This window comes from Rhinolophus hipposideros (genome assembly GCF_964194185.1).
Source record: "Rhinolophus hipposideros genome assembly, chromosome: 9".
Lineage (NCBI taxonomy): Eukaryota > Metazoa > Chordata > Mammalia > Chiroptera > Rhinolophidae > Rhinolophus > Rhinolophus hipposideros.
Genome location: NC_138055.1, coordinates 18446086 through 18470684, shown reverse-complemented (window position 1 = coordinate 18470684; position 24599 = coordinate 18446086). Strand labels below are relative to the sequence as shown.

The window sequence follows — 24599 nt, the reverse complement described above, 5'->3', positions numbered from 1 at the left end:
TTTTTCAGCTTTGGGGTTTTGAGTCAAGACCTTGGTGAAAGTCCTAGTTTTATCCCTTAATAACTAGGTGACTTTAAACAAATCACTTCACTGAGTTGCCTTTTGAATCTGCAAAATAGGATAGAAGATAGTGGGCATCATAAATAATACCTTCCTCAAAGGGTGCAAGTAAGGAGCAGATGAGATGATGCATGTGAAACCATTGCGTAAACTTGTAAAGCTTGTAGAAACATCTTAGCAATGATTATTATGTTTATATAGATCACATTTACCTTTGAAAAGTGCTTTCATATGTATTATGACATTTTATCTTCAAAACAGGTCTACGAGGGGAGTAGGGTGGGAATTATCTATGTTTTACCATCTGTTCTTGTAGACAAACGAGGCCCACACAAACTGAGAGACTGACCTAAGGTTATATAGAGCAGCTGGCTGAGTTATGTCTCAGCTCACCTCTGGACCTACTGAGTCCTATTCTAAGGCCTTCTCTTCCAAAAAAATAACCAATAGTCACAAGCTTGACATCCACAAGTTATGCTGCAGAAGTTATTCCTACTCAATAAGCAAGTCACCAGACAACATGAGTCCCAAGCTGAATAATCGTAACATCAATAGAATGAAGGTGGGTAGTGACCCTCTATGCCAAACATTGTATGAATATTATTTCATTTAATCCTCATCATAATTCGATGAGGTTGTGTGATGGTCAGCCCCATTTTACAGATGAGGAAATTGAGGCAGAAAATGGTTCAGGAATTTGTCCATGGTCCACAAAACTAGCGAGGAACAAGGGAGCCTGGATGTACTGGTTTGCTAAGGTGGCTGTAATGAAGTACCACAGACTGGGTGGCTTAAATAATAGAAATGCATTGTTTCACCAGACAGGAGGTTGGAAGTCCAACATTACCTGTTGGTTTCTTCGGAAGGCTGTGTGGGAAGAATCTGCTCCTGGCCTTGGAGAGGCTTGGAAAGCATTGGCTTGTAGATGACTGTCCCCTCCTCACGTTGTCTCTTCACGTTGTCTTCTCTCTTAGTGTGTCTGTTCCTGTGTCCAAATTTCCCATTTATATAAAGATATCAGTCCTATGGGATTAGAAACTGATCTAATGACCTCATTTTATCTTGGTTACCTCTACAAAGACCCTGTCTCCAAATGATGTCACATGCTGAGGTCCTGGGGTTACATAGTAATTTTGGGGTGCGGAGATGCAATTCCATCCATAACACTGGATATAAGCCCAGATCCATTGGCCTCACGCTTTTAAGCATTATATTTTAATGCTTCCTGACATTACAAAACTATACCATTCTGTAGCCTTTTGATAGGAGCAAATGTCAAGATTTAGAGTATGGCCCTTGACACCTCCCCACCCCAACCAAAGCTCCTTTTAGAGCCACTGAACAGTAATCTACCCTCTAAAAGTTCTTATGGTGGAAAGTGCTCCCCCAAAATGTTTATCTGAGAGTCTGGTTTCCAGCTTACTAGGCAATTTGGCAGGGAGGACTTTTCTCATAAACATTTACAAATATTCTGCTCTGTAATGAAGTTAATCAGTAAGCCACTCAACCTCTGGCCTGTGTCACGCCTTACCTAGTCTCATTTTCGGTTGCTGTGAATAAGCTAAGAATGGTAATGCAGTTTCAGGAGTTAGAAAATTCAGTTCAAATCCGTGCTTGCCACAGCTGCACACCGTCAGGACTGGTCATGGAAATGATGAGCATGAAGCCTGCTAAAGGTAGGGTACTCTTTACAGGTGCTCTGGTTGAGCTCCTGCAGCTGGACTGATGAGATGTGGAGTATGTTTGTTTGAGATTATAGTAACAGGTCTCTATCAAACATGGCTCAATGAGAACCAAAAGACCGGTGTGAGAAGTTGGGGTGGTGTGATTTTTACAGGGTTCTAGGTAGGTGGGTGTCTCATTGAAATTAAATCTAAGCATGTTTTCCCTACAATTCTTCATTGGATATTATGTAAAATTAGCACCATTCGTTCAAGTGAAAACACTAGGCAATTCTAACATTAATGCCTGTGGACACTTGAAATATGTAACATTTTAAAGTAGATGATTTAATACAGTGTTTTAAAAATGGCAAGTCTCAGATTCCAGTGGGTCATGAAATCTATTTTGTGGCTGTGACCAGCATTTAAAACTAGAATAAAGTGGAATAGAATAGAATAGAATAAGAATAAGAATAAGAATAAGAATAGAATAGAATAGAATAGAATAAAAGTAGAGTAGAATAGAAATGTCAGTGTGCATCTCAAGGAGTAAAGATTACTATTATTTCATAGAAATTATGTTCAAATTATTTATATATATATGTATAATTGTATACATGGGTCACAGTATAAGATGTATGTCAAACTGTGGGTTGTGGTGAGAAAAATAAAGAGATTGAGAAACGCTTACTTTATGAACTAGGTTCACAGGAGATTTCTCCTAATAGTCTATAGAAAATCAGATGAGTTCAGCCTTAGGCCTAATCTATTTGTTTTCTCTGAAGTAAAACATAGATTAAAATTAAAACATAGATTATAATTAAGACAGTATAATATACTGCCTGTCTTAATATTTTTCTCAAAACAGTATCTTACCTACCTTTTAAATTTTCCAGATGAAAGAGAAACTCTAATCGTTTTTACAATAATTGCAATTTTCACATATTTTTGATTACAGACTTGGCAGCATACTAGTTTGTTTAAATGTAATGTTTAAAAGTGACTGACACTGTATTTAGAAATGGAAATTAGTTTGAAGGCCAGGGAAGCAAATTTTCCATCATTTCAACTTAACATTTATTAAACATTAACACTGTGTCAGTTTGTATAACCTGCTAGGACTGAAAAAAAAGAGAATATAATATATGATATGGTATAATACATAATATTTCCCAAAGGAGTTCACAGACTAACTACAACAATAAGCAAAAATGTATTGAACATTTCTGCTGTGTCAGATACTATACAATTTATATTCTTTGTCTTCGCTTGTCTTCACTACAACCTCTTACCTAGGTACTATGTTACTCCAGCTTTATAGAGGAAGGAACAGAAGCTTAAAGAAGTTCAATGTCCTTCCTTCCCAAGTTCATGTATCTAGCAAGTTGTGGCTGAAATGAATTCAGGTTTGTCCATGAAGTACGGCCCTCGCAACCAGTGTGTCGTTCCACCTCAAGTTTAGTGTGGAAGATAAACCTGTAAACAAACAAAAATGATTGTAATATGCTCTAAGTGCCACAGTAGAGGTGTGTATAGAAGGTAGGAGAAATTAACTCTGCCGTGGCGAGCTGGGGCAGGCCTCACAGAGGAGGAGGTGGTCAGCTGACAAGTCAAGGAGATGCAGCAACATCATAAAAGCCTGGCACCAGGAACAGCAAACAACTTCACAAATGAAGCTGTATTATCTAGTGAAGACACCATGGATTAGGGAAAAAAAGGAAGGCAGAGAATTTTCCATTCATGAAAGGTTTCAAAAAATATTCATGAAATAATTTACTGTGGTCAGCATTGTGCAAAGGATGAAAAACTAGATAAAACCTGGAGGCTTTATCAGGCTCATTAGAAACTGTGAGATCAGGAGAAAGTGTCACTGTTACTACACGAACCTTTTTCTCCCATTTGGGCACACAAACTACTTACAGCAGCACTGTCTACTAGGGTAGTCACTAGCCAAAAGTAGCTATTTAATTTAAAATTTGAATTATTTAAAATTAAATAAAAAATTCATTTCTTCATTATCACTAGCCATGTTTCAAATGCTCAGTATTTCCTATGGTTTAGTGGCTAATATGTTGGTGGGTATAGAACCCTTCCATCATCTCAGAAAGTTCCTTAGATGGTACTCTTTTACAGAAACTGTTAAATGCTAGAGATTCTCTACCTAGAAGAATTTTGCTTTCCTTTGCAGGGGGTCTCCAACACCCTGGAATCCATTCAATTGTTTCCATTGAAGAACTCTTCCCTAAACTCTCATGGAGAATTTCCTGTCATAAAGGAATCCCACTTCTTGATAGACTGATGCCAAAAAAGCACTCACAATTCAAATATATATGTATACACACACACACACATATATATATGTATATATATATGTGTGTGTGTGTACATATATATACATATATATGTATATATGTATACATATATATGTATACATATATACATATACATATATATGTATATATATGTGTGTACATATATATATATGTGTGTATGTATATATATACATATGTGTATATATACATGTGTGTGTATATACGTATACACATATATACATATTTCCCTTTAAATTATATTAAAGTAGAAATAAATTTACCTTTTCAGAACGCACACTCTAAAGTTGACCTGCCTCTGCCCCTCTATATCTTACGCTCTATCACAAAATTCTGTATTTGTTTACTTGGTCCTATTCCAGCCTTTGACATCCCCCCTACCTCACCACCACACACGAGAGAAAGGCTGTGGCCTTTTCTATCTGTTTTCTATTTGTCTTATTCACTGTTTCATCCTCAGAACCTAGCACAGGGTCTGGCAAATAGTAAATGTTCGGTATGTATAAGTGAAAAAGTGTCCTATAATTTGTGTCATCAAAGCAGACTAATAGGTATTAATAATTACTAATTAACTATCAATTAACTGTCATTAACATCAGGATTTTGCTAGGTTCTTTAGGAAACAAACATATAAGGCATTCAACTTATCAAATCTTTTTCTCAATGACTGTATTTTATACTCAAAACTACTTTATGAGGTAGCAAGGCTGAGTGTTAATAACCCCATTTTACAGAAGAAATTGAAATAGAAAAATGTTAGGCAGTTGTTCAAGGTCTCACAGTCAGTTCGTGGAAGTTGTTCTATCCCACCGTTTTGGAATATGTTGGCCATTCTGGTGTTTTGATTGTTAAGTTGCCTGTATATTTATTGTCTCTACTCTATAGAGATTTGGTGGGAACACAGTGAAATACTAGAAGCAGATGTGCTTTGGAAATAGAGGCATTATTTAATAATACTGTGCACTGATCTCATATTCTTATCATGTTTTGTTATTTTCATGTAATGGAATGTGAAAGCTTTCCATCTGAACCAAGATGATAGTGATATAATGTTGATACCTGTACCATGATCTGACTCGAGTTGGGACTCCATTGTGTCTCTTGATTATTAAAAGATTTGTTTTGTTGAAATAATGCTCAGAGATCTTGGAATTGTCACGTGAGGAGAAAAAAACACACATTTCCTTGGATTCTACAGAATCCAGATTCTGTCACTAATTGATTGACCTCAGACAAGTTGCTTAACCTTATTGGACCAATAGGCAGAGAAAAACTGGGGCTGAGGGTGGGGCTGGGGAGTTGAGTGGGAATAAGATGGGTTGGAAGATAAAATCTAGGTATAAATGCAAGTGAAACTAATGTTTTTAATGTCTTTTATTTCTTTTCAATCCTATTTACTCCAGAAATTTTAGTCATATTTTGTTATTAAGTAGATTAAAATTTTGCTTATATTATACTTTTTCTTTTTTCTCTAATAATTCCATATTTTTGTATTCTTCCATTTTGTGATCATTAAACAAATTTTTTTTTCTGCCACATATTCTGATTCAATGCTGGTTTTATATGGTTAAGTTGATCATGAAAGAGAGGAAATAAGTTGAGCATGAAAGAGAAGAAACTGCAGATATTATATAGTTTGTACTGTCAGTCATTTCCTGGGTTAATGCAGAAAGCATTTTTTCCAACAAACATTAAATATGCATACACCCCATTTTGCCATTGTCATAAAGCCCTGAATTCTAATGCCTATAGATTATTGGTCATATATTTATAGATATTTTAAATATAAAGAAGACCTATAAGATCATCCGGTATGTAGTCTTCTCTTTACAGATGAGCAAATGTTGGCCGAGGTAGGGCAGATAAGTACTATATAACTAGATTCAGAACCACGATTCCCAGAGTCTTAGAATCAGGGAAGATTTCCCAAGAGAAACTATACTCAAAGAAAAATTCAGAGACAAGTAGCTCTTAGTGAGAGGAAGCTCTGTGAGGGGAGAGCTATGTTGAGGAAAGTCCCAGGCTCAGGAAGCAGCACATAGGGGGAAGGTCCTGAGTCTGGAAGCAGCATGGCACATTCAAGGAATAGAGAAGTCAAAAAATGGGAAATGGCTGGAAAAGAAAGAAAAGGAGAATCGCGCAGAGCCCTGCAGGCCTAGTTATAGGTTACCTGCAAGCAGAGGCATTGAAGGGACTAAGGAACTCAAGTACAGAGAGAGGAAGAGAAAGGCTTCACTATCTTGCTTCAAAGTATCACACATCTGAAATTATCCCAGAGAGGAACATTTCAGCAATAGGCTTTGAAGTCAGACTCCCGACATTCAAATCTCAGCTATGAGGAAGGTAGAAGTAAAGTTGCCTAATTTCTCTGTGCTTTGGACTATTCATTAAGTGGGGATAATAATGTTATTTAACCTCATAGGATTTTGTGAGAAGGAAGTAAGAATATACAAGAGCCTGGCACTAGGAATAGCTATAATGAAGTTTTCTAATAATAATAGCATCAAACATCTGAACACTGACAAGGGCATGTTTAGATTCACAGATTCACCACCCCAAATTGACAATTCCGAATTCCCAAAACTCCGAGAGCTAAGCATTTTTTCAAAAGTTTGGCACAAACTTCTTTGGTGGCAAAACCTGACTGAAGGAACGTGAGGATATTTATAGCCTTTATTTATTCCTCTTAGTGTGAATATTCATACATTGCATTGTAGAAAATACTGCTGCTTGATTCTGGGTTCTGTCCCAGACCATGCTGGGAGAAAAAGCACTGTATTCTGTCCTAAAACCCAGCAACTCTGAATTTCAAAACACAAAGTGACCCCAAGGGTTTCAGATGAACAACTGTGGATCTGTATTATCTCATTCCATCCTCACCGTAGCACTTGATAACAGATATTTTCAATTCAAGCTTGTTGCTGTAAAAACTGGGGTTATCAGTAGTTTAAGGAATTTGCTCCAAGTCTCATTGTTCATAGAGGTGGAGTTTGAATTTTGGTCTAGGGTTGTCTCACTATGCTTTAAAGAGTCAGACACATTTGTAGACTTTCCTATATCTTATTTATGTCTGTGAAAATTTTAGTGTTTTGTGTAATTTAAATATTGCTATTTTCTAAAGAGCTATATAGTTTATTTTCTAGGAAATAGAATCATTTTCACAACCTGAGATTTTTCTATAATATTACCTAGAGGTTTCATAGATAAGGGTCTCATTTCATAACAGTAGTATAATAATTATTACTATTTTGATGGCAGCTATAATTTATCTAGCATTTCGTGTGTGTACACATTTAGCAAAGTGGTTGAATTTTCCATGCATTACCTCATTTAATCCTCACACTTAATGAGGTATTATATCCCGTTTTATAAAGACAAAACTGAGACTTAAAGATGTTAAGTAAAAGGTGAAAGATTTATACAATCTGAAGAGAAAATGGTGATGAAAGGAGAACTGACTCTGGGTGCTTAACACACAATGCAATATATAGATGATGTATTATAGAAATGTACACTTGAAATTAATATGTTTACTAACCAATGTCATCTCAATAAATGAAATAAAATTTTTTTAAAAGATGTTAAGTAAATCGCCAACATGCACAGATTATAAGTAATAGAGCCGGTATTTGAACCCAGGTAGACTAATTCCAGGCACTATATTTTTTAAAAGATTCTCCTTTGTTTTATAAGGACCAAAATTATATATATACATGGCAAAAATTACAAACAGTAAAAAGACTTTAATCATCCACTCTAGAAAACAATGCCATAGTCACCATTACCCAGTTCTTTTTGTATTATGTAAAAAATTGCCTTTCTTTCTCTTTCTCTCTCTCTTTCACACACACACACACACACACACTCACACAGTTTTTTTAATACACAAATATAAACATTATTCTATAGCTTAGTTTTTTAAAAATAGCAACATTTGTAGAAACCTTTCCATGTCAGCACATATAGGTCTACATTATTTTTTCACATCTTCATAGCATTTCAGTGTATGGATATAATATAATTTGTTTAATCGGACTCCTATTGATGGATATTTAAATTATTTTCAATTTATGGTTCTTACAAATGTTGCTGCAAATAAACATCTTTACACAACCATTTTTTTTTCATACAGATGCAAGCATATCTTTAAAATAAATTTTCTAGCCGTAGATTGTTGGGTTAAAAGACTATTTGAGTTTTAAATGCTGAAAGGTATCGAGAAATTAACCTCCAAGAATTTTGCTTTCCCAAGAATGTGTATTGTCAAACTTTTTTAACCTTTATGCATTTAAGGCTGAAAACTGATATTTTTTATTGTCATTTCAATTTAAATTTAATTATTGGCAACATGAACACATTTTTGGATGTTTATAACATACTAAGGTTTGTATTTCTAAAAATTGTCTATATATTATTGTATTTCTAAAAACTGTCTATTTATCTTTTTTCCATGGAATGTTGAATGTGTTCCACATTGAATTCTTTTTAACATACTTTTTAATTTTCCTTTCTTTTTTTCTTAACATTCCTGTTTGATTTTCCTTCTTTCTTTTGTTTTTTAAATTAAAAAATATTTATTGGCGTGACAATGGTTAGTAAAATTACATAGGTTTCAAGCGTACAATTCTGTAATACATCATCTGTATATCACACTGTGTGTTCACCACCCAGAGTCAGTTCTTCTTCCATCACCATATATTTGATCCCCCTTTTTCCCATGATGAATGTTTTCTTCTCGGTTTATAAGAGCTCTTCACATATTAATGATATGTGTATTTGGTCTGTCTTTTAAGTTGTAGATATTTTTCTGAGCCTTTGATTTAGTTATTTAATCCTTTATGGGACTTTTATGATGTAAAAACAGTTGTTAATTTTTACATAGTTAAATAATTGTCTTGTCTTAGACTCCACATTCCTAACCATATGCTAAACTGCGTCTCCAATTTATAAAATGATGACATTAATTACAGTTTTGTTGTCACTTTTGTCCAGGTGTACTAACAGAACAAGCAGCAGGTACTCTGGGACAGAATCTAGAAGTGGAATCATACTCACAGTACAACAATGTTCAGTTTCCCCAAGTTCAACCACAGATTTCCTCATCATCCTATTATTCCAACTTGGGTTTCTACCCCCAGCAACCTGAAGAGTGGTACTCTCCTGGAATATATGAACTGAGGCGAATGCCAGCTGAGACTTTCTACCAAGGACAGACTGAGGTAACAGAGATTCCCGTAACAAAGAAGGCCCGAATGGGCGCATCCACAGGGAGAATAAAAGGGGATGAGCTATGTGTTGTTTGTGGAGACAGAGCATCTGGATACCATTATAATGCACTGACCTGTGAGGGGTGCAAAGGTAAGCATCTTTTGGTTGGCAATTTTCTCCTTGTTGAGGTATTACTATATTGGTTGTTGAAATTTCTTAATATGGATTCTGCTTTTGTTCCAGGTAACTTCCCATTTTCTCCTCTTTTGTATCTACCTCTTCCTATCCCCTCACCTTTATTGGGATATCATAGATCTCTAGGTAAAGCCTGTAAGAATATTTAGCTTAGATATAAGTGACCTTTTTCCTATTCACAACCTCACATGTAGTTAAAAGAAATTTATGATTGTAGATTTTATTTATTTTTCTTGTTTTGTTGCGTTTTTTTTTTTTTTTTTTTTTTTTGTAAAAGAAGCTTGAACTTATCTCTTTTAAAATTAAGGTCAAGGAGAATAGGACTTTATTCAGTAGATATTTTTAAATACATTCTCGTGTACTTTAGTTAATTGAAAAAGAAACAGGAAGAAAAACAGGGAAAGAAAAAAGTAGCTTATATTCAACAACCATTTAATTTAGCAGGAACATAGATCTGTGAGAGATACTGTAGGGGAATCAATGGAGTTGCTATCCATTTAGAATGGGTAAACTATAGCACATAAAATATGAAAATGACTCAGTGTAACTTCCTACGTGATTGTTCTCCCAATGAGGGCACCGACAATAAGTTTGTAAAATTTCAGAGGAAAGGACAGAGTGGACTAGTAGGTTAAACAATTTATCTTTGTCTTTCTTCATTCAATAGATGTTTCCATAAACATCTTACCATGTGTTAGGTGCTGTGCTAGCTTTTACGACATTGAAAGCTGAATAAGAGCTGCCCTTGGACAAAATCTATTGAATGGTGTGCCAAAGTCAGGTTCCCAGATGCCAATGATTGCCATAAAAATAAACAGTCACGTAATAATGGCTCAAGGACATTTCAAACCTTTAAAGTTCAAATGATCAGATTGTGTAAAACTATATTAGTCACCTCTTAAAAACTTGATGTGATTTCATTAGATTTTTTTTTAATGGTGTTTATGCCCCAAATTTAAAATTAAAACAGATCTGTAAAGAAAATTTACAAAATCTCATTTCTGGCCTCCAAAACTCCTCTTTTTTTTTTTTTTTTTGTAGAGAGTCAGGTTTTTATAGGTAAAAAGAATTTATAAATTCTTTGAAGGCATAGATTATATCTCTTCAGCTCTGTTACTCTTCATAGTGCTCAACACAGTGCCTGTTAATTTTAATTAATAGGTAATTAATAGGTATTAATTATGGAATAAATGTTTTTTGAATGACATAATGAAAATCCATGTTCATTGCTTGTACTTGGTATGTGTAACTCTATTTTGTAAAAATACATTCAAAGTATTTTATAGTACTTAATTCTTCTGTACCTCCAAATGATAAAACTAAATATTACACTTCCACCCCTTGTTATTTAGTGACAATTTTTTCTTGAGCAGGCAGAGTTATGGAGATGGAAATCTGCTTATATTACAATTTAAAAAAGGAGTTGAACTAAAGCAGGAAGGGGTTGCTAATTTGTTAGAAAAATGAAATATTTTCAAAATGATCAGTCTGAAAGTTGGATTAAAATAAAAATAAAATTCTACACATAGATTTGAAAAATCAACTGCTGACCTACAGAAAAGAAAAAGAGCTTCATAGTAGCTCTAGTTAAAGAAGTGTCTGGGTCTGTTCCTCTGGAGGGCAAATGAGGATCAAAAGATAAGTGTACAGAATGGCATATTTGGGGCATAATTCAAGAAATAATTTTCTGATACTAACAAGACTTCCAGCAATGAGATTGGCTTTATGCCTCAGGTGATCATGAAATCCTCATCATTATAGAAATTCAAAAAGAGGTTAGATGGTCAGGCTTGAGTCCTCATACAGGAAATTTCTACATAGCATGGTAAATTGTATTATTTGGCTTCTTTAAATCTGAGGTTCTTCTTTAAATCTTCTGAATCTATAGTACCACAGTTTGTAATGTTCTAGTTATTTCATATCTGTTTGTTTTGTCTTCTAGCCTAGTTTATAAATCTCATAAGTCAAAAAATGTCTATAGTTCATCTCACCCATCTGATTGTTTTGAATTGATGAAAGAGAAGGTTAGACCAGGGTTTCTGAAGCACAATGCTATTGACATTTTGGGCCAGATAACTCTTTGTTATGTGGACATGTCTTATATACATTATGGGATGTTTAGCAGCATCCCTGCCTTCTCCCCACTAGATGCCAATAGCAGCCCCCTAGTCGTGAGAACCAAAAATGTCAGCAGACGTTGCTAAATATCCTCTGGGGAGCAAAATCACCCCACTGAGGACCAGTGGGATCGACTATTCAGTTATGTTATTTTATTCAGTAAAAAGCACTATTATAACATAGAGTTTCTCAAACTTACATTATATGTGAAGCTTTCTTGAAGTGAGCCATGTTTCTAATGTTGATTCAAATTGCTTTTATTAAATTCCTTCTGTTAGTTTTTAATACAAGATTTCTATACAACAAAAGAACAAAAACAAATTTACAAAAGTAAATACAAACAAAAATATGATATCTATAAAATAACAGAATGTTTATATTATGTTATTAGGTTATTCAAAATGTGACGAAAGCACAGTTTTTTTAGAGTTTGGTATATCTATACCACCAGTCATATGAGGCCTTAGTTTCCACTGCTTTTCTCTGTGCAAACAATTCGTTCATCCAAACCTTGGTTTACTTAGAGCTCCATTTGGTCATCCCTGAGCTGAGTACATCCCATGCATATTATGTTAACCTTGGCCACGTTTTCATAGCTCTTCACAAATAAATCGTACCTCTTACTTTTAATGAGATCACAGACACAAACAAAAATGAGGGCACTTTGTTTGAAAGGCAGTGTAAGATGGTCATGGAAACAATCTGCAGAATGCGATTATTAATTTTTAAAGACATCCATAAAATCAAAATATAGAAATAAATTTATGTGCAAAGGACTTAGAAAAAAGTCTGGTACAGAGTCAAAACTTAATAAATGCCTATCGCTATTATTATTATGATCTTAGAATGTATTAACATAGAGTACAGCAGCAGTGTGACTATTTTCTGCTCATCTTGATAAATATTGATGCCCAGCTCATTATCATTTGTTTGGCAAGAATTATTCCATTTGGTATTCATTTGTTACCAAAAGCTTCTCCAACTTGTCTGTGTAGACCAGTGCTACTCAAAGAGTGGTCCCTTGTCCAGAATACCAGTTCAGCATCACATGGGAAGCTGTGAGAAATGTGAATTTTTTTTTTTTTTAGAAAGTTTGAAGCATTTGAATGTCCTTATTTTTGTAGTGGTAGAGAATCCAGTTGCATGCTGTTTATGAGATACCTGAAACATAAGTACACAAATTGTCCGAAAAGTAAAGGATGAAAAATATATCTGAGAAAATTTTGTCAAAAATAAAGCTTGTTTAGCCATGTTAATAGCAGATAAAATAGAATTCCAGGGGAAAAAAACAACTTATTAAGGACAAAGAGAATTACTATAACGGTAAAAGAAATGTTTGCAAGATTTACATAGCAATGTAAAGTTCTTTTGGCAGATAGCGGCCTAGTTTTATTTATATAATTATATGTTATAGAAATATTCAGATTGACAGAATTGCAATAAGAAATTTAAAAATGCAAAGTTAAAAATGTTGACCAAACCACAAAAACCAAATCCCAAGCAAATAAAACTCTAAACATCTTAGAAAAATATAAAAAAGTCAGAACAGACAAGAATTAATAAGCTAGACCTAATGGACATATATTGAACTCTGTAATAAAAAATTAATGACTATATAATCTTATCCAACACATACTGAACATTTTTTAATTTTATTTATTAGTTTCAGGTGTACAAGACAAGGTAATACTTAGACGTTCATCATTTATATCCCTCACACTGTGAACCCCCCTCCCCCCATCCACTATCCCTCCGACCTCACACTGAACCATCACATTATATATATAAAATTATAGTTGGCATTCATTAGAGAAATGTGAATTTGAAGGCCCTGTCCCAGACCTACTGAAACAGAATTTTTGGGAATGGGGCCCAAGGATCTGTGATTTATCAAGGCCTCCTTGCTCAAGTTTGAGAACTACTAATGTAAATCATATCTAAAAGGTACCTGAGGTGACTCATCTGGCCAGGCAGGTTGGTTGTGCACTGTGATTGTGAAATTCTCAAAGGTGGGGATGAAATTAGGTCATGAAAAGGAAAATTCAGTAGATAAAAATGTAGACTAGAAGCCTGGACTAGAAACACACACAGTCTCATCTCAGTCACGTTTCCTGCTTAGAGAGAAAGAGAAAAGAACATGCATAGTTTATTCTGAAAATCTGATTCAAAAGAAAAATCCCATTATAAATACTTTTGAACCCACACATTTTAGTGCCAATGATATGCCAACGCTACCACATTTTTTCAGATCTTTACAGCAACTGTGAAAAGTAGGTATTACGGTGCCTATTTGAAAGGTGAGGAATAGCATATTGTTTCAAAAAATGGAGCTGAGATTTGGAGGCCAGTGCTAGTAGCTTACGTGATGTAGTCACTACATTTCAGTAGTAAACTTATTAATTCTCATACCTTATCCCCATTACATAGATAAAGAAAGTGAGGCACACGAGGTTAACCAACTTACCCAAGGTTTCCCAGCTAATAAGAGGTGGAGCTTCAAATCTACAGCTTATAAATTTAATTCCAGATCCTTTATTATTAACCACGAGGTTAAGACGCCTTTTATTGCTTCCCACTAAGTGATCATTCTACTCTTTAAGCTATTTGTTTAAAGCTGATATTGACTACTTTGGTGGCCAAAGGAAAAAAAAATGAAGTGCTTATTTGGGTGTTAAGGTATCAGTATTGTCCAAACCAAGGGAATAAACCCCTAAACTCAGTCACCTGGGCCAGCTTACCTTCTCATAAGTGAAGACTGTAGAGAAAGCTGATCCTTCTCAGAAGAATTAAGATCATGGCAGAGTAGTGAATAGGGTAAGACCAGTGTGCCAAGGACAACCCCCCCCCCAAAAAAAACCCCACCAACTTTAAAAGCAGGGAGGGGAAGAGAAGCCCATAAAGGATATGAAATAGACGTCAGAAATAGGAGGCACCCAGGGAAATACAGGGTTACAGGAGACAAGGAGACAGAAAAGTGGTCAAAAGAGAACTGATGCTTGTAGCTAAGGAAAGAAAAGCTGAATCTGGAAGTAGGTATATTTTTTAAGAGCAGAGGAAGACAGAGCTTTTTCACTGATTTTGATCAGACACTTTGCTTTCGTGGTGGCAGCAAAAGGACCAGAGTGCAAGGAAGCAGAGGAGAGGGAGCCAGGCTGAGCCCATGTTCTATACCAGAGGTTGGCAATTTTTTCTGTGAAGAAACAGATAGTAAATATTTTAGGATTTAATCCATAGCAGTCTCTGTTGCAATTATGCAACTCTGCAAACACAGCCATGCAAAGAAGGGGCATGGCTACGGCTTTACTTAACCTCAGAAAATTTTAAACTTAAAAAAAAACACGAGCAATGGCTGAATTTGACTCATGCACCTGGCTGTAGTTTGCTGACCTCTGTTTTAGATCAATGACTCTCAGGGGTCAGTGTCAGAATTAACTGGAAGCTGTGTAGTGAGAACACAACACTCACAGCCTGTGTACAAGAAATGTAAGCTTACTCAGTATAATTGGATTTAATTCAACTTCCAGCCCTACCGGAAACTTCATTTCATTCAATTCAGGATTATTCTACTCCCCCCACCCCCGCCCCCACCCCTCAAAAAAATCCCCAAACGAAAAACCTTGTTCTGAGGTTTTATCTAAATGCCAGGATTATGCAGCCTTGTGAAGGGATTGGGCGCTGGTGGTGGGGCTCTGGTGCTCAATGATGTTAACATAGCATTGGAATGGTATCCATTGGAATGTTGTTCTCGCTGGTCTTCAGTCACCAGTGGGAAAGGTCTCTGAGGCTCTGTGCTGGGGTCCTGTGCACACTCCTTCTTCCTGTCTGGCCCACCGACTTCCTTGGAGCTCAGGTGTGTGGGTTCCTGATGCTGCCCCAGTGGCACGCTTGGAATGTCTGGCTGCCCAGAGAAACCATGCAACCATTTCATCTGCTTCTTTATCATTCTGGGTGCAGGGAACCCCGAGGGCCTCTCCAGGCTCTTCCCAAGAAAGGGTGCAAGAATCCCTCTGGTCTAGGGTTCCCAAATGACATAGAGTTTCTATAATCTTTCAGTGCACCCACCCCAGGACTTAGTCTGGAGATGAGGGGAAAGGGTGGAGAGGGAGAGAGCTCAAGACCTTCTCAGGCACTTCTTAACTTCTTAGCTTTTTACATTTCCTCTTTGATTGTCTGCCTCCCCAACTTGGGGAAATTTAGTGTCTGGGATCTCAGAACTTAGGCCACGATGAATGAAAAGGCAATAATTGACTCCTTTGTGCTTTGTGTATATTCTCTTGATAAAACAAATGAAAATTGTCCTAGCTTACTGCATACGGAGGAGGTACACAGAATAGGGCAACAAACAAGTGAAGGAACAAGTGCCCCATGCCAGGCAGGCCTAACAGCTTGACCAACTTGGTCCCCATACCCGTTGGATATTTGTGCTTACCAGATGCCAAAAGACTTTCCACGAAAGGGAGTGTGGACTTTGGGGTTTGACAGGCATGCATTGAATCTAGGCTCTGTACTTCTTGACCAAATAAGCAAGGTACTTAATATATCAGTCAGGATTCAGTGAAATAAAACAGAAACCAAAATTTCAAGTAGAAAATAATTAATACAGAAGTTGGAAAGGCAGAGGAGCAGGTTCTGTGCTGAGCCTCCTGGAAGATTCTGAGAGCCACACTCCACAACTGGTCTGCCAGGGCAGTTGCTATTCAAGAAAATAAGAAATCGGGAAGCTAACACAAGAACTGTTGGCTCCAGGAAGTGCCACCTAAGCTGCCATCTAGGGATCAGGAAGCTGTCTTACCACAATTATGAAGAAAGGGCATGGCTTGCCTACGAAATCTGTCCAGAGGCATGGCTTGCCTACTAAATCTGTAAATACAAACCATGAATGCCCTGTGTCTTCCCTCTCAATGCCCTCACATCTAGCAACAGTAAAACTCCATGATCCTGCTTGCCAACAGCAGCAACAGAAGCAGCAAGGGCACAGCTCTTGCTTCACTTCCACTTTCCAAATGTTTTTCAAGGGCATCTGCTTGGCAGAGCTTAAATCATATCCACAATGTTTGCTGCAAGAGAGTATGGGAAAGACTGGGTTCAACTTTCCTGCCTTTACAGTAGAGGAAGCACACCAGAATAGAGGGCGGTACAGAGGATATCTAGCTAGCCAATCCTTAATTTGCAAAATGTTTGACTTTTCCGAGCCTTCCATCTGCAAAATAGGGATAATATCTCTTTCACTGGGTCATTGTGAGGACAAGTTAGATTTTTATATGTAAAGATCCTGGCAGTGCTCTTGCTTTAGGACTTCACTACAGATTTGATACTTACACACACACACACACACACACACACACACACACACACACACACACACAAGAAAAATTTTAAAACGTTGAAACAAAGATCATGGTTAAACTTTATGATTTCGTTGGTCTCTCCATCTGATTTTGTAAGAAATATTTTAATTTTTCTGAATAATTTATTTCTTGTAGACGTTTATGGCATCAATGAGAGCAATTTTGATTTTTTACAAAATGTGACTGCAGAACACAAGCATAACGCAGAATGACGAGAACTGCCATTTGCTCAGCACTAGATTAAATCGAGAGCTGTCTTTCCCCTTGGTTATCAGTAGAGCATATGGAAACATGCTAATGTCTGAATGAATTTTGATTTAAACTTCAAACCTCAACTAACAAATCTGATCTGCATCTGACTGGAAATTTCAAATGGTCACATTTCCAAATAGGTCAGTGTCAGTCATATTCTTTACTAGGCCAAAAAACTCTACGTCTATCAGTGAGAGAATAGTAGAATTCTTAAAAGACATTTTATATGTCAATGGGTGACCTATTGTCCTTTGAATATATTTTTATAGAAGATAGTGAACCAGCGTTAGGTTTAGTTCTGAAGTTTGAGAAAAGATTTCAGAATGATTGAAACAATTCTAGTGTATAGAATAATGTTTTCAATGGGCCTTTTGTTTAAGGGTCAGGGCTGAGATGCACTGTCTCAAACACATACTAAGATCTTATTTTATTTTGGTATATGATTTTATAAAATTTAATAATGATCCTAATGATCTCTCTATAGGTCAAATTATCTTAGAGTGGGATACAAGGGGTGGGGTTTAAACTATTTCACTGCATCGGAAGCCTTTGGTAATGTGTTATAAAAGTCATGGGAAAAGTAGGATTCTGGAGGCAGTCAACTTAGATCCCAACCCCAGCTGATTCTCTTTCCAGCTGTTCCAAGTTACTTAACATCTCTGGGCTTCAGACTCTTCACCTGCAAAATGGAGATAATAATAAAGATAATGAGGAGGACGGTGGGATGATGATGGTGGTGATGATGATGATGAAGATAGATAGATTGATAGACAGATAAACATATATCAAGTGATTAATTATGTGCAGGCTTTATCTGAAGTCTGTAGCTGTACTGACATTTAATCTTCAGGACAACACTTTGAGAAAGGTATCTAGGAGTTGTCAAGAGGATTAAATAAGATAATGCGTGTAAAGCAATTAACATGGTACTTTCCAGTGGTAAACCCTCAATGTCTTCTAGTATTGTTATTGTCATTGGGTTCTTATGAAGGAAAAAATAAATGAAGCATTGTGTTTAAAACATCTATTCTGTATCTGGCACACTTAAGTGCTCGATAAGCATTAGCTATTGTTATTTTGTTGATTAATTTTTATTAATTTATCCTCATTATTCTTCTGTTCATCTGGCCTGCCCAATTTGGATCATATACAATCTTCACAATGATTTTTCTTTCTATTAATTAATTAAGCCTCTGGCTCCTTGGAGTTTACCTGCCTGGAAGTCTAAATGGCTGTCAAAAACATGCTCAGTTAAAAAGCATCATGACCTCTCCCTTCATCCTCCCAAAAGATACAGTAGGAGTGAGGGCATCAGTGGATCTTTGCTTTCAACTCCTTTAGATGACTTTATCACTGAAAAAGCAATGAGTACACATGATTCAAAAGTCAACTTGTTGAAAGGGCATATAATTAATTGGAAAAGGGCCATTCCAACCCTCTGCAACCCAAGTCCTGCTCCCTAGGGACAATCACTGATAACCACTTGTACTTTTGCTTTTAGCATTTTGCATTTTGGTTTTCGGTCATTTAAATAGTTTGTTTATTTCTACGGAACAATCTGCCCTCCCCACGAATGCAGAGGAAAGACAGAGAAGGCATAGAGTTATTTATAATATTCCTATCCCTTTAATGTCCATAGGATTAGTATTAATGATCCCTCTTTCATTTCTGATATTATAATTTGCCTCTCTTTCTATTGGTTAGACTTGCTAGAGATTTATCCACTTTATTGAGTTTTTAACAACCAGCTTTTGTTTCATTAATTTTCTCTATTGTTTTCTTATTTTCAATCTCACTGATTTCTGCTCAAATTTTTATTATTTCTTTTCTTCTGCTTACTTTTGATTTAATTTGCTCTTCTTTTCTGGTTTCCTAAGGTAGTAGCTTAGATTGTTGATTTTAGTTCTTTCTTCTTTTCTCATACATGTGTTCAATGCTCTATATTTCCCCTCTAAGTATGGCTTTTGCTTAGAAGGGAATATGGACTACTTTTTCAGGAAGGTTTGCCATAAAGCGGAGCAGAGAAGCAAGGCGATGCATGGAGGAGTGGGGCTCAAAGAGTTTTATTTTAAGGTGGGATTGGCTTAGAACAGAACCAGTCCATCTTTAATAAAAAGAAGGAGGGAAGACTAAGTGGTGCAGATACAGATAAGCTAATAGATTTCATGGTGGTACATGTGGGAATGCTCTATTGATAGGTTGAGTTTTCTCAGTCAAATAAAAAGCTCAGTCATCAGCTGAGAGTCATAGGTGGGGAAGTGGTGTTGGGAGGTTAAAGAGGAGAAGTTGTAACAAAATATGGGAGTGGAAGAAGGTACGGACTAGGGATGTTACAGAGTGTATGATGTTCCAGACTTATTGTTAGGAGTAAATAAAACTGTCAATATGGTTATATATTTCTTCCTGACGCACTGAGGCTACTCAAGTGTAGGCATGGAGTAGGTAGAGACTTGAGTTTAATCTAATTCAACCCAGAATTAAAGGAGATAATTTTATAAGGGTTCATACACTCATGCACACAAAAATAAAAAGCAAATAAGGTTGATTGTTTCTGAGAAGGACAACTGGGTAGCTTGGGGAGAAGTATGGGAAGGAGGTGTTTTACTTTATTTCCTTTCATATCTACTGATGTTTGAACCATAGAAAAGAATGAACTCTTCAAGAAATGGTAAGATAATTTTAAATAAATATGAGTGGTAAAAAGACAATGGCAAAGAGATGGATGGAACACATGAAGGATACTGCTATAAAGTGGTAATACATGAGCTGACATAAAGAATGTGAGGGTTCTGTCTTTATTATTATTATTACTATTATTATTAACAACTAATAACAATGCCTTTTATTCTGAGCTTGAGTGAAAGATAATTTATTTTTTGGTCATCCAAAATCATTAGGCCAAATAATCAAATGACCTTTTAAAAAATTGTTAGGCTTTATTATATTTATTTACAGTACTAAAACGAGGGAGATTTAGTTTCTTTCCCAGTTCAGTTATATGGTTGAGCTGATGAATAAATTAAGCTTTTAAAACATTCTTATGTGAAAGATATTAAAAACTGTTAACATGTAGCTTGTGTTAGTAGACTTATCAATACGATACCTTTCAGTGTTTTACACTTTGGCCCTGCACTTTTTATTAATAAGTTAAGGCAAAAGGAGAAACAGACATAGAGCAGCTTGCAAGTCAGACTCTGACAAAGGCAATTCCCAAATGACTCTAGAAAGGAGGGTGATCTCACTGCATAGCCTCTGATTCCCTGCTCTGAGAATGCTCTTTGTTAGAGCAGGCTGCTTTCACAGAGCAGGAGGGAGGACAAGGTATGCTATTGGATAGAATGTTCTGGTCCTTGTCTTCTGGGCAGGAAGACTCTCCATTTTCTCCTGGGCATTGCCCTCCTCCTCTGGCTTATATTCGTTGCTTGAGACTGAATACAGATATTACTGCTATTTATGGTTTAGCACAGGGGTTGGCAAACCTTTTCTGTAAAGGATCCGTCAGTAACATTTCAGGCTCTGTGGATATTAAGGTCTCTGTCACCACTGTGTGACTCCACCCTTAGTAGTGGGAAAGCAGACATCATGTTAATGAATGAGCTTGGCTGTGTTCCGGTATACTTTATTTGGGAATACTGAAATTTGCATGTTATATAGTTTGTACCTATCACAAAATATTCTTCTTCTTTTGAGATTATTTTTCAACCATTAACATGTTAAAACCCTTCTTTGGTTGTGGGCCACACAGGAATAGACAGGGGTCACATTTGCTCTGCTGGCCATAGTTAGCCAACTCCTGGCTTAGCACAGTGCCCCGCCATGAACACTTATGTCTGCATCTCCTTGTATCTGAACTTGGAGCTTCCCCCACTGCATTCTCCTGCACCTGTACTGTGCCACGTTTCTTTATACATTTACTCTGTTTTCTGTCTTTCAGAAATTCATCAACATTTTTGATACATGGATGAAGTTGTTTGCAAACTCTTTTCTAAACGATGCTGTTTCAATGAACTTTTCCTTCATTTTATGATACACACATAATATATATTTTCATGGTATATTTTGACAGAAGGCTGTGTAAAAGTTTGATGAATGCCCTTGGACTACCAAGTTGTTTGTAGATTTGTCTACTTTCGAATGATGTTAGGTAACTTTCACACATAACTCAAAGTCAACGGTTTTAAAACTATTTAAGAAAAAAAATCAATAGAAATTGTAGTTGGCAAAAGCTAAGTGTTGGCAAAGTCAGGTAAACATTTGTTGGTGGCTCTCTAAATATTAAAAAAACAAACTTCAAGTCAGCGATTAGACAATGAAATGGTCTACAATAATTTTCATCAACTTCATCTCAGAAGTTTGAGGGTTTTCTCTTTCAAAACACAATATTCTGAAACAGCTCTTGCCACCTGATGGGGAGTCTATTACCAAGTTCTAAAAATTTCAGCAAGAAGCTCAAGAAGAAAGACCAAGATCCTAGATTAAGAAATTGTGTGGTCGAGACCAAAGCTTACTTTTATAGTGTTAGCAGCACTTCTCTCTAGTTTGTACCTTTTTGCAGTTTCCTAACAGAGACAGAGGTGGAAAAGAAGGCAGGGGTAGGGAAGGAAGAGTAGAATGTTTTTGAAGTTTTGCCGAAAGAGAAGAAACCACGGAGCACTTGACATGCTGTGTGGGATTTGGGAAGATTAATGTCTGAAGATAATGTTTAGGAATGCAAACTCCTTACTTAGAAGGACAGCATAAGGTAGTGGTTCAGAGCACAGTTTGAAACGTTGCCTGTTGAGGTTCAGATCTGAGCTCTACCACTTACTATCTGTAAGGTCTTGAGCAAATTGCATCATCTCTGTGTAACTCAGTCTCTTATCTGTAAAAGGGAGATAATAGTAGACTCTATCTCATAGGATTGTTATGAATATTAAATGACTCACCATAGGCAAAGTGTTTAGAACAGTGTCTGATACAAAATAAGTCCTATGTAAGTGGGTGGGGCAGTGCTTTTTGTTCTAAGGTGTGTTGAGACAGACATAAAGGCTAACTCTATTGGGCAATATTGGATGTAAAGATCACTAGTTGCTCAGCTCTGTGTGTGTATTGTTTAAAAAACATAGAGACCCTTAAAGTTTTAAACAACCAACAATTTTATTGATTTCAAAGTAATGGATAGCCTACTGTCAGTTACTGGAGTCTGGTGTGCACATATACACGTGTGTTTGTACACATGCACACACATGTGTATGAGTTGAGAGTAGAGTGTGGTATATGGATTTCATGAGAATAAAGAAGCAGAAAAGCAAGATGTGAAATATTCTGCATATTTGAGAGATCCATTTTACTATCCTGCCATACCAGGAATTCCCCCTAGAGCTACACATTCTTCAGATGGCAGTGCCAGGCCTGTCTACTGATCTTTTGTTACCAGGGAGCCTCTGTTCCTCAGTGAATTTCCTTTTCATTCATTTTCAAATGACTTTTCTGATATAGGCATTGTTCAATATGCACAAGATAGAGAGGCACAGGTGTGTGTATGGATAGATTTGCATAAGTATAAATACAGTATATGTACCCATAGTTAAATGATATGATGATAATATTGTGTTGCCATCTCAGAATGAAAGCTAATTAATTCAGCTATTGAGATGATAATGATTTCTTTCTCAGTTTATACCAGAGTAAAAAAACCTGCAGAATTTTCCTGCACACTGATCCTTTGACTCATCTTGGAATAAGGAGTTTTATTTCTGTTAACTAATGAGCTCTCAGTATATGACAGTTTGAACGGGAATTGTTCCTGGGAGGGGCTGAAGATGAGTAGAAAGACTGGCTTAGAAAGGCTAAAGTGGTCGTTGAGCTCAGTGATTTGGTACCTGGCAAAAAATTATTTTTGCCGATAGTTTCTTTAAAACTGCATAGTTTGGTATTTGCACTCCCAATAGCAACTTTCGTCTGAAGCACAGTGTGTGTTTTTTTTTTTAAGACTTTCTGTGGTTGAATTTGACATTTAAGAAAACGGGAAGATTGTTCCTGCTGCAAGTTATGCCAAGTAACAAATTCACAAGCAAGTCTATCACTTTTTAACCTTGAGATCTCTAAATTTTCCTTCAGCCTCTACTTTCATATTTAGTTAGTGACCAAGTCCTGAAGGTTCCTGTTTCCCCCTCCCTGTTCTCAGCACCTCACATCAAGTCTAGGCATCAATCACCTGTTGCCTGGTAACAGTCTCCTGCCTCCAGTCTCCAGTCTCCCTGTTTCACTTTTCAGCTTGCACCAAAGATTCTTTCCAACATGCAGGTTAGGACATACCCTCCCCTGCCAAAGCCCAAAACCCTTTAATGGCTTCTCTGTCTACACAGTAAATACTCAACTCCTTTGCTTGGCATTCACAGGAATTTAACCATATTCTGTCCCACTACATGCCCTCATCCCTCTCCCACTAATTCAGCCCCATGCTCGAACTTCTCATCAAGATGGATTAGATTATCTACCGTCCCTTGGAGTTACCGTAACTCCCTACCTTTGCTCATTTCCCAGAATATCCTTCCTTCTTCACAGGCCGTGTTTCAAAATCCTACTTATTCTCTAAGGTCCAGCTCAAATTCTACTTCCATTATGAATTCTTCCCTGATACCCCTTACTTGGAATTAATCTCAGCCTACAAACTCTTTTTCCTCAAGATGCTTGACTTCTAGCTGTTGGGAAATTGTCACACTATACGTAGTTTACTGGAATAATCTTTTACTGCCTTCTGCTTGAAAGACTGCCATAACAAATATGCATATCTCCATGTCTGGGATGGAATTGCTGCTTTCCCCCCTTAAATTTGGCACAACCTTCACAAGCATACAGTGTGGCCCTGAAATGATCACGTTTCATCTACATTTCAATGATTTATTATTTAATTAACTATCCTATTACTGTATCTTATATTATGCTGGGCATTTATTTCTGTCTTTCCACTAAGGTGGAAACTCTGCGGACAAGGAATGTTTTACTCCTCTTGGTATCTCCCAGGTCAGAGAGTGCAGCTTTCAGATAGTAGGTACTTAATATTAAGTTATTCTACTCTCTTGTGACCCAAGGGAAGCAATTATGGTAAACATATTGCTTAAGAATGTGGGCTTTGGTGACCACCTGGCTTTGAATCCTCCTATCTACTTATTAACCGTGATTACGGCCAATGTACTCGTACTGAATCTCTCTGTGCCTTTTTTTCTTCATCTGTAATATGGGGACATATAACATTATCTTCATCATAAAGTTGATATCAGGATTAAAAAACTAAATGCAGGTAAAGTGGTTAGAACCACAACTAATGAGTGCTCAATAAATGTTATTCCAACAGGCTGTTAAAATAGGAAGGATTCTTGCTGTCTCAATTTCTGCACAGGCAGGAAGACAGTAGATGCTACATTCCAAAGTGGGCCCATCTTGCA

General features: G+C 36.5%; 1 protein-coding gene across 2 annotated transcripts in view; it reads left to right on the top strand.

Annotated features, from left to right (window-relative positions):
- The first annotated feature begins 1605 nt into the window (after nucleotides 1-1605).
- Nucleotides 1606-24599, top strand: part of NR1H4 (nuclear receptor subfamily 1 group H member 4) — a 49918-nt gene continuing 26924 nt past the window's right edge. The window contains exons 1-2 of one of the 2 annotated variants that reach the window (XM_081058874.1): nucleotides 1606-1736; nucleotides 9044-9409. In XM_081058874.1, the coding sequence (XP_080915000.1) occupies nucleotides 1628-1736; nucleotides 9044-9409 (475 nt within the window). In that variant the 5' untranslated portion in view covers nucleotides 1606-1627. The remainder of the gene's footprint in view (nucleotides 1737-9043; nucleotides 9410-24599) is intronic. The other variant, XM_081058873.1, reaches the window with a different exon arrangement.